The following is a 16,355-nucleotide window of genomic DNA, read 5'->3' as shown; positions in this document are numbered from 1 at the left end:
CTGAATTCAAGGCTGAATTCAACCATCTCCTGTGTCTTTTATTAATGCCTTGAGTTTTCTGGGGTGGACACAGATTACTTGTTCTTTGGCATGCTTGGTCTTTAACATCACATGTGAAGTTTGTATTCTATACTTTTGATTTCATAGCAACACTCAAATGGCTAAAAGATATTCTCAAGGAATCATTTCTTTATCAAAATGTGGTTTTATTTTTAAGTTTTATATGTAAAACTTATAGATTAATAAGTATAAAGATATTGATAGAAAACATAGAACTTAAATCATTAAATGTGTATAAACAATAAAAAAAATCACTATTTCCTAGAATTAAGGGCAGGTCTGGTGGTGGTGGTCCAGGCCTTTAATCCTGGAACTCAGGAGGCTAAGGCAGGTAGATCTCTGAGTTCATGGCCAGAATGGTCTACAAAGTGATTTCCAGGACAACAATGACGAAACAGAGAAATCCTGTCTTGAAAAATCAAAACAAAAGGAGCTGGATTTCAAAGGTATGGTATTTCAACAGTTCTTGTATACATGTATTTTCTGGACTTGGATCTTATCTCCATAAACAGTATCCTTGGCATCCAGGTTTTCAGATATGAATCAGGCTAGAGTGACTTTCTTTCTGACATTGACGACCTTAAAGAAGAAGATGAGGTCAGATCAAGTGAAATTCAAATGGCACCAAATATTCTCTACATTCATACTGACGAGTCCCTATGGGTCACATCCCATTTCTCACTGGTGTATCTCCTTAAATGTCACTCTATTCTTGAAGTCAGCTTTCTTCCCTTATTGGGACTATGAGAGTAGCTAGTCACTCTGACAGACAGACTTGAGCACACAGCTGGAAGGCCCTGTTATGACACAGAGCTCCAGAAGAGAGGAAAGAGCTGTCATTCCTTAGGTATAGATTGAGTTGCAGAGTCTCATTGAACAGGCAGGTTGGGAGGAGGGAGAAATGTCTTTGCTGTTGCAACTGCCATGGGGGAAGGTTTGAAACTTTGGCTGGTGGTCTGGGAACCATGGTGCTGTAAGAGTGTTTCTATGTGAACGAACATGTGATCCCTTCTATTTCTTCTGTTCACGTGGTTATTGTGGCCTTTTTTAAAGTGTAAAATGAATCCCACACAGTGTGTAAGTATGACAAGGATTGTGGATTTTAGCACATTGTGGTCTGATTTGCCCAGGGCATCCTTGGGAACTTATGATTTCTGTTCATCATGCTCTGCAACAGACAGTATTTGAATATTATAGACGAAGACTCCAAGGCTCTTCGTGTTTTAGTCTTTGCTAAATTTGAAAAATCACAGAGTCAGAATATGAAACAAACATCTTAATTAACCTGAGTCCTGTCAAATTATCTCTCTGCTTTGATAAAAGGGATACTTGTTTTGTCATTTAGCTAAACTTAAAACAACTTTTGAATTTATTTTCTTTATAATGATTTAGAAATATTTACTTAAAGGATACTAGAAGGAATTTTATTATTAAATGTGAAAAGTTTAATTTTATTCTTATGCTGGATTGTGTATGTAATGCTAACAGTCAAGTACACAATATATATGTATTTATGAAATCATATATATGAATGATTCTTAAGAATATTAAAACCCAGCGCACACACCTGCATGTTACTGTGTCTTACAGACTTCAGCTGCCATGTATCTGTGCTTGAGGACAATTCAAAACAGATGAGTCGAAGTTTTTGGCCTGGCTCACACTTTATATTGGTCAGTCTTCCATGGACCACCACTTCCATTTTCCCTGTATCATCTTCAATTCCATAGTATATGAAGGGACTCCTCTCAGTTTTCTGAAAAGCAAGTTAACACTTATCTTTTAGAAAATGTGTCAAAGCTAGTCACCTCTGTGAGGAATAAAGAGTGTCGGCATAAACTTGTCCCTGCCAAGGCAAGGATGGATCTAAGGTTTAGAATCACAGGCACAAGGGCCAGTGAGATGGCTCTTTGGAGAAGGGGGCTTGCTGGCAAGCCTGATTACCTGGGCTCAATGAGCAGGTCTCATGGTAGAAAGAGAGAACTAATTTGTGGAGCTTCTCTCCTGACTTACACAATACTTTAAAAGCATTTATGTTTCTGTCCATTCTTCACAGACAAAATAAATAATGAAAGAAAATGTTATCAGGAACAAGAAAGTTTAAGGTGTTTACGTGAACAAATCTTTTCTTTGAACTCCCTCTTGAAGCCTTGTGGGCCTAGCCTTAATGATTGAGTCATCACAACAGCCCTTGGAAGCCACTCTTATGTGTCAACTAATTGATGATTTCTTCTGCTGGGTGTTTTTAGAAAAAATGAGTATATTTCTAAGTCCTATGGTAACATATAAGAGTTTCTGAGATTTCTTAAGGGACAATAAATGAAAACAAGAATAATACAGCAATAACCGTTTAGTTACCATTGCAGGTTTCTTAGGTATCTCCAGGAGGCCTGAGAAGAAAGGCTACTTGTGGCTCATTGTCAGTCTGAGAAACACTACACTAAGTCTTTTTCATTTAATGCATTTTAATTTCTTTGGAAGATAAATTTATTTTAATGAAACATAATCTGATCATAATTTTTCCTTCTCTACTCCTCCTGGATTATCTTCACTTCCCTACCTTTCCAACGCCATAGCTTCTTTCTCTCTCTTTTAAGAAAACAAAAAGGTAAATAAAGAAGAAAACCAACAAGAATGAAACAAATAGAACACACTAACAGAAATAAGAAATAGTATGAGAAAGAAATACACAGACATACAAATAGGGACTAACCGGAAGACAGAGAGAAAGACTGATACACTCACTCACCACACACACACACACACACACACACCCTCCTTTTAAATGGATCACATTTTCTCAGTGCACACATAGTTCACTCTTCTCCTTCCTAACCCCTCATAGGTTGAATCTACAGCTTTTAGTTCTGGCAATTAAGTTTGTGTTCCACTTAGTTTACTTATTAATTGTGTAACCAAATTCACCAGCACAAAGACAGTGTAGATAAAAGTAAAAGCGATGACTGATTCATGAACAATGAGTTATGAAATCATACACTTAACAAGAATACTAATGAATTGGTGCATCGCCACTCAAAGAAACACCAGAAAGTCTTTGATTTCTTAGAGTTTCCTCACTTTCAGTGTGCCCAGTTATAAACTGTGAAATTAGACTGTTAAACTCCTCTTCCTTTCATTATTTAAAACATTAGTCACCCTATCAAAAGAGCTTGATACAATGTAAAGAATATTATAATGAGGGGCTGGAGAGATGGCTCAGTGGTTAAGAGCATTGCCTGCTCTTCCAAAGGTCCTGAGTTCAATTCTCAGCAACCACATGGTGACTCACAACCATCTGTAATGGGGTCTGGTGCCGTCTTCTGGCCTGCAGGCATACAAACAGACAGAATATTGTATATATAATAAATAAATATTTTAAAAAAGAATATTATAATGAGGACACATTAAAGAAATAATCTTGGCTTGTTGGTCATGGCTTCAATCTGGAGCAGAATAGTCTCTTGTTTTTTATTCTTATCATCTCAAATTGTATGTAGGCTTTGAGTTTGTCTGTTCTGGCAACTGAGTTGCCAATAATATGGGTATAAAAGCTATCAAAGAAGTAGAATCTAAAAGGAAAATGTTCTATATACTGAACGTTGTCTAGGAATAAGATGGACATAATTGATTGTCATAGCCAGGAAAATGCCAAAGTTATTGATGAATCGATTTCTAAAGATTTTTCATGGTTTTACCTTGTGGAGAAGAATAATAAGAGACTCCCAATCCCCAAAAGAGGAAACCATACTCATCTCTTTCTGACAAGAAGAGCAATTACTTCCTGTGTTAAATAAGTTGAGCAAATACCAGTGACAAGTTAAAACTTAAAATCCCAGACTGCAAAAGAAATTCCACAAGTACCGCAATGGCTTACCTGATATACCACAAACTCTCCACTCACATATGTCCCCTGTGCCTGTGAGAAAAGATCCCTAATTTTAGGAGTCGCATTGGCTCTTTTCCTCAGTGTTGTTGAGATATCCATGGTTCTGTTCTTGTCTACATCGGACACACAGGAACTTTCGTGTATTTCCAGAAATCCATTTGAGCCAAAATAATTTGATATGGCAATGATCTTATTTGGAATGAACTTGTTCTTTAAAACTGGGTCAAAAATCTTCACTCTATAAAATTTATTCTCAGTCGCCACTGTGGCATGGAACATCCTTTTGTCAAGAATCAAATCATAAGTAAATGGTTCTGTTACTTTCAAAACCATCACTTCCTTGGGTTCTCGATGACAACCTTCTTCCTTAGCAGGTTCCTTTGGTATGTTTCCCCTCCTTGGTGTCTACATAAAACACACAGAGGATAAGCATGCATAATTCAGACAGATCATAAGGCACAATTCCACTGAGTACAGTGGAGAACGTCTAAACAATGATTGCCATACTATAATCTAGATAAAGTGAAAAATGGATATTTACCTGAATTATTATCTAGTTATTCTAGTCAATATAAACGTTACTTGGTAGGTAAAGAGTTTATACTTATATTTGTGGGGACTGAACCCAAAGGCTCCAAGCTCTAGTTAACTTATTATTCTAGGAACATTTGGAAATGTTTGATTACAAAACCTGGACTAAATATTAGAGCTTTCTTGTAATAGGGATAGGTAGGCAGTCTAGGAAGATACCCTGAAATATTTCTACTCAGAAAGGGTTCAGGCTAGTAGCTCTTCTTTTTCTAATATAACAGGTATGGAGGAAAATCCTGGAACCAGAAAATGTTCATGAGGTCATTTTACTTTGACCACCTGCCTTCTCAGTATCCTACTGCATTTCTGAGCATCAGAGGAGCACTTTGAAATGGAGGTCACAGAGTAGAACTGGAAGAGGAAGCACGAGGACAGTCAAGGCCGACCTGGGTACCAGCGCAGGGAGGCAGCTATAACTGAAGCACTCTCTGACCCTTGACTTGGAAACATGCAAACTTCACTCTGTGGGTGAGGGGGCTTAACTGTGATTACCAACTGATGTGTTCTAACATCAGGAAGTACATTTCCAATATAATTGCAGCAGTGATTCACAATCTGAAAACAACACCTAGAATAAAAAGTATAATGTGCAAAATTGAATACGCACGTGACTCAGCATACTCTTTACAGAGTAGGCATGATCAGGTGATCACTGACTCAGACATTTTCTTAATGGTGTTGAATATACAAAGTTTTCTCAAATTCAATGTAGGGAAGGATCAGTTACTATACACAATAAAAATAGTGATTATTTGAGTAAACGATTATGTGTCCATATAGATTAATAAAGAATTCTTGCAAGCATATGCTAATCTTCATCATTATACTGTGAGAGCAGGAAGCCATTACCTCGCATGAACTGATGCTGCTAGTAGTTGCTGAAGACACCATTGGAGCCAGGAGACTTTTGGATGTTGTTGGTTGAGCTAGGAGACTTTCAGATGTTGTTGCTGAAGGCATCTGGGGAGCCAGAGCACACCTAGATGCTTCTACTTTAGGACAGGGAAGAGCCTGACCAGTACCGGAGGCTACTCCTCGATGATCTTGAGTGGGGCACACACTTCTGGGCATTGTTTGTGGAGGAGCATGAGGAGCCTGGTTGAAGCTAGATGTTGCTGCTGGAAGCATTTGAGTGGTGTGGACTCTACTTGTCGCTATTGGTCTAGGCACCCCATCCGGAAGACTGTTGGATGTTGTTAGTGGAAGTACCTGGAGACTACTAGATGCTGTTGCTGAAGATGACAAAGAGGTCATGACATAAACAGGTACTGTTGCTAAGGGACCTGGGACCTGAACATTCCTGGATACATTTACCCTAGCAAGGTTAAGAGTCTGAATGCTACTGCCTGTTGCTCTTTGAGGCACTTGAGTGGTGCTGACATTTCTGGGCACTGCTCCTGGAAGAGTGTGGGGCACCTGAACACTGCTGGATCCTCTTGCTGGAGGCGTCTTTATGACCTGGGATTTGCTTTTCAATGTTGCAGGTAATCTAGGGCTTTGGGCACTTCCAGATCCTGTTTGAGGATTGTGAAGAGTCTGTATGCTACTGAATGCTGCTGTTTTAGGTACGTGAAGGTTCTGGGCATGGATGGACCCTGATACTGGAGACATCTGAGGAGCACTGAGAGAATTGGACACCGTTTCTGAAGACACACAAGGGACCAAGACATTACTGGATGCTGTTGATGAAGGTACATAAGGAGTTTGGACACTCATGAGAGAGTTCAGATGGATTCTAGAGTCTGATACTGGAGATATTAGAAAACTTTGGCAGTGTGGTTCTGGAGAGCCTTGAGACGTTTTTAAAGAGTCACATGTTTGTGGAAATGTCTGGGGAGTGTTGAGGCTGTGAGAAGCTGTTGCTGCGAGCCCCTGAAGAGTCTGGCCTTCCCATGCAGCTGAGGAGTTGCTGGTTGCTGACAATCCTAGAAGCTGGTGTTTTTTCTGGGATTTGTCTATCTTTAGAGTACTCTGTTGTTTGGTGTTTGTGGTTTTCTGTTTCTGAAGAAAAATAGGATTGAGATACTTTTAATACTGTTTACTGGTTTTTTGAAAATGAGACCAAGTGCTTCTATTCACTTTCCCTTCTGTAATGAGAACTTTTACCCTGCCAGCTTGCTCCTGGGCTGACGGAATTGTTTAGAACATACTTCTAACACCTAGCCTTCACTCTTACCATTAGAAATTACAGCTTCTCTTAAAAGTCCGGTATTGAATTTTCTCTGGTCTGGGATGGAATACTAGCTCAAAGTATCTTACAAAACTGGCCAAATATTTCTTGGTCTGGTTCAATTCTCAGTATCATTTCATGGGAAACTAAGCACATAGTACAATTATGTGTTTCTGTATTTTTCTTCATGTAGACTTTCCAATCCATCAAATATTTGATCCTTATTGTGCACACAGGGAGCCAACCCTCACTTACCTTCAGATGATGTGATGGATATTGTGTGACAGGGATGCTAAAAATTGATCCACTTAGATGGATTTATTGAATGATGATGAAGCTCAGTTGACAGAGTAAGTAAGATGCCTGAAGACCATCTGGACTCATTGAAACCTCTGTGTAGGTCTTTAAAATGACCATGACTCCAGCTAACTACAACTTCTACATATGTGAGAACTACTTGTAGTTCAGGCAACAGATCTGGTTAGAGCATTCACTACACTTTCATAATCTTAGCGGTATAAAACTGCAGCATGATGAATAAAAACCCAGAGACAGAAACTGGGGTTCAACATGAAGGCCAGAAAAACAAAACGGCCAGTCACCGACTCTTACCACTACCTAAGCAGAAATGGTGATCCTGACTCCAGGAATCTCAGAATGAGACTGTCAGAGAGCTGCCTCCTCCTATTTTATAGTCTTCATCAGTGCTGGGATTAACGGCATGCACCACTACTGCCCACACTTGTGTGGCTCCTGGGATCAAAGGTATGTGTCACCACCGCCTGGACTTTAAGACTAATCAGTGTGGCTGTTTTATTCTCTGAACTTCAGGCAACTTTATTTATTAAAATACAATGAAACTTTATTGTATAGGATTGTTTTGGCTATCCTGGGTTTTTTGTTTTTCCATATAAAGTTGATTATTGTCCTCTCAAGGTCTGTGAAGAATTTTGATGGGACCTTGATGGGGATTGCATTGAATCTATAAATTGCCTTTGGTAGAATTGCCATATTTACTATGTTGATCCTCCCAATCCAAAGAAGTCGGGACCACGAGGGGTGCACCCACCCACTGAGACAGTGGAGCTGATCTATTGGGAGCTCACCAAGGCCAGCTGGACTGTGACTGAAAAAGCATGGGATAAAACTGGACTCTCTGAACATGGCGAACAATGAGAGCTGATGAGACGCCAAGGACAATGGCAAGGGGTTTTGATCCTACATAATGTGCTGGCTTTGTGGAAGCCTAGCCAGTTTGGATGTTCACCTTCCTAGATGTGGACGGAGCGGGGAGGACCTAGGACTTACCACAGGGCAGGGAACCCTGACTGCTCTTTGGACTGGAGAGGGAGGGGGAAAGGAATGGGGGGAGGGGAAAAAGGGTGGGAGGAGAGAGAGAAGGGTGGGAGGAGGGGGAGGGAAATGGGAGGCTGGGAGGAGGTGGAAACTTGTTTCTATTTCTCATTTTCTCAATAAAAAAAGATTAAAAAAATACAATGGAACATCACTACAAAAATTTTTAAAGACTATAAATTTTGCTTTAAAAGCAAAGCGAAGTTCGTTTGCAAATACCTTTGTATAACTGTACAGGTCACTTTTTACTGGTTTCTCTTTGTGGTTTTGATCATCCAAGATAAAAGTCTTCTAAAATTCAACAATTTTTGAGAAGCTGATGCCATTCTAGCCAAAATGTTTACTAGCTGTAGCCTATTTTCTAGACTTGTGTACATATCAATTGTATTTCTGTCATCATCTACTAACACAGTTAATTAGATGTGCCTAAAATGTTCCCATACTAAGTAACAGGACTCTATCATTTAAAAAGATCAAATGTTGGTCATATCAAGAGTTCAGTACAATTGTACCATGCAAGAAAATAAGGACATTTCTGTAAATTGCAGTCATGATCTCAAAATACATGCATGATGAATAGGCGGCATATACAATAAAGCACATGATTAAGAGGTTAGTTCTTTCAAGGCTATGGTTGTTGCAATTATATTAAGAAGGCATCAAACTGGGAACAAGATTTCGTTCCCGTTGATGAGGAATATCTGGAAGAGTTTAGTGTAAGCCTGGGAGGGGTCTGAATCTGACTCATAGCAAAAATGACCGTTTCAGTTCTACTGGTTAGTGATGGACAGGGATAAAGACTTCAAGGCAGGGAAACAACATGTATCAAAAAAAAACATGCTAAGAGGAACACAGAATGACAAGAATATCCCCTGAAATTGGATCACCAGCAAAGGGAAAAGGGCTGAGAAGAAAGTAGGCACTGGGGATTGAAATATTCCAGTGTCCATCTCTATCTGTCTCCTCTATACTGCCATCTGAATCCTAAGCAGAAAGTTGGTTGACAGTCATAGAAATCATTTCATAAGTACTTACCTTTTCAATACTACAGAGGCTCTGATACATAATTAGATAATGAGCTCTTTACTAACATGAGGGAAATCTTTGTAGTAAGGTGAGACATTTTTCCAAGGCTGTGGTGAGTCCAGTAATTAGCTTCGGGAAGGGGCAAGCACTGGAAAGAGGAAAGTGGTACCTTGTTGGAGGAATTGCTGGATGGTGTTGCAGGCTTCTGAGAGGTCTGGAGACAATCTTCATCTTTCTGTGTGCTGCTTCCTGAAGGTTCCAGAGGCTGAGTCTGTTCTTGGTTAAGCTTCCTTTTTTTGCCACTTTCAGTTCCCGCAGTTTCTTCTTTCTTTTTCAGAAAGAAAAATGTTTTTTCTTTATGGATTTCCCATGCACTGAAAATTGAACGCCAAGCTTTGTACATGCTAAATTGTGCTTTTCTATACAGTTTTATCCCCAGTCTGTAGTAATGGCTTTAGTATAAGGTCACACATAATATTCTCAGAACCACAAGAATCTTTTGCTTCTTATGGAGTTTTAATTATATTTTTTTGTCATTGTGCATACCTCATTTGGAAAAGATGGACTGTATGTATGATGTGGTGGGTTGAGTAAGAATGGCCCCATAGACTCACAGATTTGAATGCTTCATCACCAGGGAGTGTCAGTACTAGGAAGTATGGCCTTGTTGGGGTAGGTGTACTTTATTCGAGAAAGTGTGTCACTGAGCTTTCAGATGATCAACCCAGGCCCAATGTCACTCTCTGTTGCTGCTACCTATGAAGATGTAGAACTCTGAGCTAGCTCTCCAGCACAATATCTACCTGCATACTGCCATGCTTCCCACCATGATATTAATGGACTAACGTTCTGAATGTAAGCAAGCCCCAAATAAATGTGTTTTTAAAAAAAATAATAAGAATTTCTATAGTCATGACATCTATTCAGAGTAATGGGAACCCTAGCTAAGACATATAATGGTGTCTCATAGAGGAGTAGAAAAATTTCATTAATCTCACCCTATTTATCCTTGTGGTGTCAGAAGAGTATTGGGTGCAGAAATACATAGCCCATATTTAGGATGAAACATTTTAAGAGCTACATCACAAAGCAAATGCTATTTCAGTAAGTGGTCTTAGAAAGCCGATAGTGATTTTTTGTTTGCATCCTTGGGTGTGTGTTGGGGGTAATGCTTCACCAGTTAGATCATGTGGTAAATATGACACACAGTGAGTGAGAAGTCGTGATAAATTTGTCGAATTCAAATCTCGTTCTCACAGAGCCTTCGGTGAGATAGGTACAGTCTTACATATTCCCAAAGATTTAAAAAGGGGTAGCTCCTGAGTGGAAACATTGTTGGGCAATCAGCCACCTTACCTCTGAAGAGGGTGCATTACTGGAACAATGACCATGGGCACTGCTGGGTTCCCCTTGCTTTCCTTCCACTGCAGTTTTCTTCTTTCCTTTCTTTTGTTTTTCAACTATACGGATAAAGAAATCACAGTAAATCCATGGAAATAGGTGAAAATGGTTGAAGCTCATTAAGAATTATTTTCTTTTCAGTTTGTAAAACTGAAATGGATAGTTTATTCTACTTTTATTAATGGTTTTACAGAAAGACAACGAATTCATGTTGTTTTTTTCAAAACCTCAACCATTCAGTTATAACAATAAAGACTCAGGAGCCAGATGTTGGGGAGAAAGGCTGCTAGCTCGCAGAAACAGAGAAAGGATCCAGCTACCTTCTTAGTCCACTGGCATCCCATGGTCCCGTTTTTCCTGTATCAACTCAAACTAAAACCTCTCAACCTCAATTTCCCTCACTTCTACAGCCTGTGCTTCTCTCTAACCATCATGCTAACACTCTCTTACTCTCTATTTTTTTTCTTAAAAAAAAATCTATGTATGCTTCCTGTCAACTGGTTGCTTGCTCTGACTCTTGACCTCTGGTTGACTTTATTTAATCCTGTTTACAGTATTAAAGCAGAAAGCTCTTGGATTAAAAATGTGTGCTAGGGATGAGCCACAAAAAACCTGGAAATAGTTTTGTTTTTGTTTTAAGAAAAAAACAGTAAATAACACAATTTCCAGGTGTAAAGTGTGATCAAATATTATTTAACAATAACAAGAACTATTTCATCTGTATTTGTGTCTGTGTTTTTTCTTTCTTCTGCCGCAGAGACTCTACCTGGACAGAAGGCCACCAGTGGTACCAAGGCAGATATATTCACACCTCAGGGGATTTTTGTGCATCCCAGGTGTAGTGAAATCACTCTTCCATCTTGGGAACTTCTGTTGATATCAGTATAATCGTCTGCCAACCCTCTTATCCCACAGATTGATTTTAAAAGCATGAAACTTTTATGATAATACCAATAGGTTATGTTCTAAAGAATATAATTACAAATCATAGCAAAAGAGAAAGAATAATGATTTAATATTTGATATAACAAAGTAGTAATATTGGATTTTGACTTCCATGCTGGGGATGTATCTTTCTATGTAACTCAGAGTACTTTTTCTATGTAAGTCAATCTGCAGGTCTTTTTGACTCAGATTCCTTATGCTAAATTCTTGGGTCAGAGTTATGTACCATAATTTCCAATATTTTTTTAAACCTAGTGACTTTATAAAGAGAAACTATTTCATACCTTTAAAATGTGGGCATCTACTTAATTATGAAATCACATTTCTTTCAGAAAAGGAATAAATTAGAGGGTATGCATTGTTAATCAAGTATTAAATTTTCTCTATTTAAATGCTTTAAATGAGTTTTTTTTTCCAATTTTTACTCTATCATTTTCTTCTTTTTCTATCATGTTGAGTACACTAATCTATCTCAACAACTCCTTTTTGGTTCAGTTTCCTCCAAAGCAAAAGATGTCTACCCAGAAATATATAAAGTTTCTTGGTAAGAAAGGATTTTTCAAAATCGTTAACTTAGAGACTTCAGAACAGATTCTACTCCCATAGTTTCTAAGGCACACAATGGGAAAGGGACATATCAACTCTGATCACTGCAGGGAGCTAGACATTTTGGAAGGATGGGGGAGGGATGAGTGTCCAGGGACCTTCTCCATGTTACCTTTTACTTTCTCTTCTTTAAGATCTTTAACAAGGTATTGAAGATCTTTAATTTCTTGACAAAATCCTATCAGTTTGCCGAGTCCAGCATCTTTTGGGAATGTATCCTCCATCAGGTCAGCAATCTGAATTTTGTCATAATCATTTTGCTTACTTTCAGACAGGTGTAGTTCTCTTCTTAGTAAGGACTTAAGTATTCTAAAGTGGTAGTTGTCCATACACTCTAATCCTTTTAGAAGAACAATTTTTTTGTATTCACTCATTATTCCTAATATTATGGACACTACAAAAACATAAAAATGGACAAAGAATTACATACATATCCAGACAATTTCAAAACAGTGTAATTCCTGTGTGAGTGAATGACCAAAATTGATAATTTCCATAATTGCTTGTGCGAGAAAAACAGAGTTAAATACAAGCTGTGACACTGTGCAAAAATGGATATAGAACTTCTGTATTAATAAATAACTTTAGGAAATCCTTCTCCAGTAGCAATGTTAGGTGCCTTAGGCCAATGACAGTTGTGGGGGAATAAAAGTGTTGGATACAATCATCGCTACAGTGTTTAGGGTTTGCGCTATGAGTGTTAAAATCCTGTTTTCTGTTTCCATTCTTCTTTGGTGTCCACACAAGGACACATGAGAGGAAAAAATGATGAGTATGAAGAAAAGACATACTCTGTAAGCACTAATGTAGTGGATTAATAAAATTGCTGCAGGGTATTAAAAATCGATCATCTACATATTCAAGGAGAAGATGAAAAACTGATATCAACAGTAAAGCTTCGTTCATCAGCATTCTAATTTTTACACAGTACTGATCTCCAGACCCCAGAGAAAATTACAATAGGAAGGTTTTTTGGGAGGTTGGTACTTGTGAAAACACAATTGTTTCAAACACAACCAGATAAATGATGTCAAAGATTATGTGTAAATTTTATGGATCCCACTTACATGACAACATTCATTCTGATATTGAAGTGTTATTGCTTTTGAATTTGGACTAATTCCAACCTCAAAAGAATTTCCATATTACACAATACCATATATCTGTGTCACTGTGAATCTATGCTCACTAGATCCTGTATCAATGTGTTCAGCCTCACTGCTAAAAAGCTAAACACTTGAAATGTTCAGTCTCTTTCAAACACCTAAAATCTCTTGCAAAAATCAAAGCCTCTCTAAAATACCGACTGTCTCTATGAAATATCAAATGATCTCAAATGTACGCTCTTACAAAAAAAATATTACCTACCTTATCATTCCAAGAGGGGAAAACCATCTCATAATTCCATTAAAATCTAAAGAAAATTAAAATTCTACAGTATAAAAAGATTTCCTGATCTCCAATTGGCCTTGGCAGCTCCATTTCTTTTGCTCTTTCATCCAAACACACACAGTGATTCTCCTACGCTTAGGACACCTCTCTCCACACCTGTTGCTATTCCTGTTGGTCATTGCACAGTACTGTCAGCTCAAAATACTGGGGTCCCCATTGCACCTGGGTTATATCTTCATAAAGGGCTCTTCATGGCCTTTCACAGAAGCAAGCCTCAGCTATTCCCTATGACTCCAGCAAGCCTCCAAAACCAGTACCACCTGGGTGAGTCTTTCACACTACAAAGTTTGTCAGCAAAAGGTACAACCTTTTCCTTCTCCAGACCACAACTTCAGTTCTGTGTACTGAGAGTGAGAAGACAGTTCCCACATTATTCCTCAATAATGCTGATCTCTTTTTAATCACAGCCAATTCTTCAGTATCAGCTGACAAGAATCACAGATTTATAATTCAAAATATTGAGTCGCCTTAGTAGTTTCTTTGTAGGACACTTATCCTTCCTTCTGATGTTCCCAAGCCAGGCCTCCAGCATCTGCACTGCCCTCTGCATTACCTTATAAGTTCCCACAGTTGTCCATTAATTTCTAAACACTCAATAGTTTTATATCCCAGAGTTTCTAAGTTCATTCATAATCCTTCCTAAAACACAGTCAGGTGTGTCACAATAGTATTCCACATGACCAGTACCAGTTTCTCTCCTAGTTACCTGTTCTATTGCTTCGATAAAAAACCATGATCAAAGTCAACTTGGGATAAAAAGAGTTTATGTTATTTTATATTTATACATCACAGTTCTTTATTGAAAGAAGTCAGAACATTAATTCAAGGCTAGAACCCAGAGGTAAGAACCGAAGCAGAAGCCATGAGGAACACTGATTCCTTGCTTGATCCTCATGGTTTGCTGAGCACTCAGGACAGCCTGCAGAGAAGGGGCAATGCTTCCAAAGGGTTAAACACTCACATCAATCACTAATCAAGAATATGACTTCCATACCTTCTTACAAACAATTTTAAAGGAAGAACTTTCTGAACTCAGGTATCTCTTTCCAGATAATTTTGTCTTGTGTCAGGTTGACAGAAATCAACTGAAACATGCCCTTAGAAAGAGATAATAACTTAATTTTTTATTTATATACCAACAATAATGTATAGTATTTCTAAGCACTTTATGTCTCTTGATAGGACCACAATAAGCAGCCACACTGAATATCTTTTATCCAAATGACAAGATGCACACATATCCTCATCATGTGCATGTGAAAGAGCCTACTAATCTGTGAGTTTGAAAAAAACACAAATTACTTTGATAGATACAGCAATATATTTCTCAATTGCTAAATTAATAAGGTATAAACATTTGAAAAATTATTTAGAATGCTTGAGAAACATAAGTGACTCACCAAGAGAGATAACTTTACATATACACATGTCTGAAATCAATTTCTAAAATACCCTGTTCAGGTACATGTTAAGTACTCCAAAGGGTACATGGAAAGCATTGAAAAGATTCTAAAAATAGGCAATAGAGATGTATTTCTAGTTAAGCTTCTCTCAATCATCTATATTTTCTACCAGACAATTAAACAGCAAATTCAAATTATCTAAAACTGAAGATAAAAAAATAATGTTCAAGATGACAGAAACTAACTCACTGATTGTAACACTGCTGATGTAAAAGATAATACGTGTTTTGGTGGATTATCAAAAACAGGGTTGAGGGGGACGGGAGAGGGAGAGAGGGCAGTAGAGAAAAATGTAGAGCTTAATAAAAATCAGAGTACTTGAATAACAGTGAATCTGTAGAACTTAATACTATACACTTCCGTAGTCTCCCATGTCATGCATTAACAGAATACTAGAGTGCAGCTCCATTTCCTGATATATTTTCATTAAGCATTATTTCACAGCAATTCTTTGGTGTCACTTGCTTATTGTTTCTCTAGTCAATCACCACAGCCCTCAAGTTACTCTTACTCTCCAGCAAGATATCTAAAGTCTTTTTCTTATTTTCCATTTTCTCATACTTATACTTAGAAAGTTATTTTATTATCTGCCCTAATCAAAATGCCTTTGTGCTGGCTCAGGCCCCGGTAAGGGTGGAATAAAGATGCTTACAATCTTTCCTAGTGAAGCATCAGAACCTAGCTGCTATGGGTTCATGGTCTTGAAAGCAGCTCTCAACAGCCCTGCTCCCTCCATTCTCCTCTGAAGAAAGCAGCACTGATTTCCACCCTGCCCTTGTGGGTTCTATAGAGCTTTACATAACGAGTGCAGGACTCACCTTCTCAGAGATTTCTTCAGCAGTGTCCAGATCCTAGCTTGTCTCCCAGGCAAGACTGAAGGCTAGTTTTACTTGATTAAGAAGACAAAACTCTCAGAGATAGGGTTGGGATGTTGCAATCCCCCAAGTGCCAAGAACATGAAGTATTTTTAAAGATGTGAAGTATGACAATGGTCTGAGTCATTTCACTTCACTTCAAGAATAGCAAATTGAATGTCTTGAGCTCTGCTATTCCCGGAAGAGGAGGATTGCAAAAGTGAGGCCACCCAACGTTCTTAGGTTTCGATGTCCCTGGCTAGTAAGACTGCATTGTCTTCTAAAGGATACACTTTACTTACCAAAACAAGCAAAGGTCTCGTGTGCTCAGTTGATTTTCTTCATAAATGGATGTTCTAAACTTAGCATTTCATGTCCAACAGCCTTACCCATGGGTCCTTAAGAAACACATGCCTCTGAATAAAGTTAACATCTGAAAAGGAAAGGGTGAGTCACTCAGACACTTCTCCCTCCTCTCCATTCAGGCAGAAAGTGGCAAAGAGGTGAATTCAGCAGATGTCTACTGCCACCAAGAACTGAATGTGTTT

The 16,355-nt window shown here is 38.3% G+C and overlaps 1 protein-coding gene across 2 annotated transcripts; it reads right to left on the bottom strand.

Annotated features, from left to right (window-relative positions):
• Positions 1 to 209: 209 nt before the first annotated feature.
• LOC121441981 (interferon-activable protein 203-like) lies at positions 210 to 15,832 on the bottom strand. Of its 2 annotated transcripts, none has more exons than XM_041643407.1 (8): positions 15,772 to 15,832; positions 12,151 to 12,432; positions 10,443 to 10,546; positions 9,256 to 9,414; positions 5,387 to 6,538; positions 3,935 to 4,351; positions 1,628 to 1,816; positions 210 to 639 (listed from the first exon to the last, which is right to left on the bottom strand). In XM_041643407.1, exons 2-8 carry the CDS (start codon positions 12,410 to 12,412, stop codon positions 604 to 606), a joined length of 2,319 nt encoding a protein of 772 aa, XP_041499341.1. In that variant the 5' UTR covers positions 12,413 to 12,432; positions 15,772 to 15,832; the 3' UTR covers positions 210 to 603. The 2 variants fall into 2 exon arrangements, with proteins under 2 accessions (XP_041499341.1, XP_041499342.1); XM_041643408.1 differs by having other exon boundaries at positions 5,387 to 5,497.
• Positions 15,833 to 16,355: the final 523 nt, after the last annotated feature.

Source organism: Microtus oregoni, unplaced genomic scaffold (assembly GCF_018167655.1).
Source record: "Microtus oregoni isolate MIOR12 unplaced genomic scaffold, Mior012 000086F_ref0000336, whole genome shotgun sequence".
In the NCBI taxonomy this organism is placed as follows: Eukaryota; Metazoa; Chordata; class Mammalia; order Rodentia; family Cricetidae; genus Microtus; species Microtus oregoni.
The sequence above is the reverse complement of the archived record's forward strand: the minus strand, read 5'-3'. Positions and strand labels throughout refer to the sequence as shown.

Coding starts and splice junctions, on each gene's coding strand:
- LOC121441981 (XM_041643407.1), bottom strand. CDS start 12,412: ATGAGTGAATACAAAAAAATTGTTCTTCTAAAAGGATTAGAGTGTATG. Junction 10,547..12,150: donor TAAAGAAGAGAAAGTAAAAG/GTAACATGGAGA, acceptor TTATCCGTATAG/TTGAAAAACAAAAGAAAGGA. Junction 1,817..3,934: donor GAGAGTTTGTGGTATATCAG/GTAAGCCATTGC, acceptor CTTGCTTTTCAG/AAAACTGAGAGGAGTCCCTT.